General features: G+C 37.3%; 1 protein-coding gene across 1 annotated transcript in view; it reads left to right on the forward strand.

The window, feature by feature from the left end:
• The first annotated feature begins 1,837 nt into the window (after nt 1-1,837).
• The window catches only part of LOC116698080 (dnaJ homolog subfamily C member 3), an 11,751-nt gene continuing 11,082 nt past the window's right edge, over nt 1,838-2,506 (forward strand). Inside the window, exon 1 of the mRNA XM_032529849.1 lies at nt 1,838-2,083. Coding sequence (XP_032385740.1) covers nt 2,008-2,083 — 76 coding nt within the window. The 5' untranslated portion in view covers nt 1,838-2,007. The remainder of the gene's footprint in view (nt 2,084-2,506) is intronic.

A 2,506-nucleotide genomic window follows, 5' to 3' on the forward strand; every position in this document is an offset into this window, starting at 1 on the left:
AAGTGAAAAAAGTAGTTTTGAAGCGCCTGAGGTTCCTTGCAACTTGTTTAAAAAAGCTATGCTTTGCTTCAAAGCGCATCGTCCAAAAGGCAACCAATGGACCATGCTGATGGATCAAGTATGGATAATGTTCCAAGAAATGGTGCAGTCTTGAAAAACCTCTTGAAATCTTATTCTGTGCTCAGAGATCTTAAAATCAAGATATGCTATGGAGGCTTCATTATGCTCAAAACAGGCAACAAGATATACAATGTCCTTCAGGTCCGTTATGATCTGCCAAGCTGGCTCCTCACAGGGAACTCTCCTTCCAGTCGACAAAGGCAAAAATCTGATGACACTCCAATTCTCATGTGCGTTTCCCCCATTTTTAGAGCTTTTGTAGATCCAAAATTGAGAGGCCCAGGATGAGGTCGGTTAGTTTTGTCAGTGCACTTACACTCAATACACTCAGGCAAAGTGAAAGTTCAAAAGGAACAATTCCTTTAAAAAGATCATGCATGATATCCGGGGGGAACCCAGAGATGACGTCAAAATAAGACTGGTGCTTTGACAAAACTCGCTGGGATTTCACACCATAATAATTGGACAATTCATTTTCCTTGAGAATTTTCCAAAGATCTGCATGAATATCCTTGGTTCTCAAAGTAAATAGTCTACTTTTAATTTCCTTATTTTGAAAGTCTGATCTTACTGCAGTGCAAAATGTACATATATATGACTTTGTTTCGTTACAAATATCCCATTCCGTTCCAAAATTACAAGACCATTTATTACAGGTTTGAACACTTTCTCATACCCATTGCACTTTAGATCATTACTTTTGATTAGAGCAGCCACATAGATGGAGGACAAAGCAGAGTTGCAGCCTGGCAGCAAATTACCCAGAATCCAGTACAAACCACACATTTTATGTTTCCTCCTGGATGTACCAAGGGGTTACATATTTCAAATTCCTCAATGTTTAATATCAATGAAATGCTTTCCTGTTTAGACAGAAGGCGCCATCAAAGAAGGATTTGTAAATGTGCACATATGAGCTCTCAGGCTGTTTTAACTACAGCATCAGAATTACAAGCTGGATCTAAGATTGTCTGGCAGTCAAACATTTGCTGCAAAGACTTTAAAATTGATACATATTGAAATGACTTAAGACTCTTAAGTGCATATTCCACAATATTAAAGTGTTTCTTATAATAAGCCTTTCGCCTCCATGCACTGGAAAATGGACCTTTATCTCCTATTGCTTTTTTAACAACTGACTGGTTAAGCTGGAACCCATGATCTTGCAATACCTGGCTAATAGTCTTTTTAGTAAGTGGCAGAGAAAGAGAACCAATCAAACAATTTAACTTTTGCAACAGTTCATCTATAGCTGCATTAGACACGGGGTAGATGTTTTCCAATTTAATGAGGACTTAAGCACGTTTAAGCTTAATATCCTTCTCTACATTTTCTACATGGCCACTGCCAGAAGCAGACTCTAAATGGACATTGTTCTCTACACTTTCTCCATCTGAAATGTCACTAGACAGAAGTTATCCCATGTTTGAATCCATTTTCTGTGCCACAATGTTTTTGGTACTTATGACTTTTGTAGTTCTCATACATGTTGGTTTTATATTCACAGTTCTGGAACATATGTCACAGTCTCCTTATTTTTAAGGTTCTGAAAGATGTTCCCTTTCTGTAGAGAGTGGATTGAACGCTGGCATTTAAACGTGGATACAGCTTTCTTGGGTAGGTTATTTCTGGACAAATGGCTCAGTACAGCATTCCAGGTTATGAATCTACATGTACAACTTGCATAAGTGCAGAAAGTAAAAATTAGTAGGCTCTGCCCCTTTGCCTGGGTCCTAGTGCTAGACTTCTTCTCGCCTTCCCTGTCACATGTAGCACAGCCCCTCATGAAACAGAGTTTCTATGACAGCCTATTGGGAGTTTGTGTTGGAGACACTTTTCTTTTTTGATACTCAATACCATATGGAGGCAATTTGATCTGTGCCTAAAATGATCAAAGTTGGGTATCCAGCTCTACTGACTTACATCCTGCATGTTCTTGTTTTGATGGGCATGAGATATGAAGGTAAGAACCTGACTATGCATTACTTTGCTTGGAACGCTAACGATAGCAAGTAATGTTATTAGCAAGTAATGTTACGTAATTATTATCAACTATGATGTGGTACAGATGTCTCTACAGCATTGGATGGACAGTAACACATGCTCAAATTGACAAAGTTATCAAAGCCAGTGTCAGTTAAAAGTTAATTCTAAAACATAGAAACACAGTCAAACATGATTTCTTGACCTGTTTACTGGTTCCACTTATTATTCCACTTATTTAGTATTATTCATCATTCTTATTCTCATATCTCACTTATTATTGACTATTTATTCATCTTTCTCATTCTCATATCTCACTTATTATTTATTATTTACTATTTACTGATCATTCCCATTCTCAAATCTCTCTTATTTGTTATTTATTCATCATTCTCATTTCCTA

Source organism: Etheostoma spectabile, chromosome 11, assembly GCF_008692095.1.
Source record: "Etheostoma spectabile isolate EspeVRDwgs_2016 chromosome 11, UIUC_Espe_1.0, whole genome shotgun sequence".
NCBI lineage: Eukaryota > Metazoa > Chordata > Actinopteri > Perciformes > Percidae > Etheostoma > Etheostoma spectabile.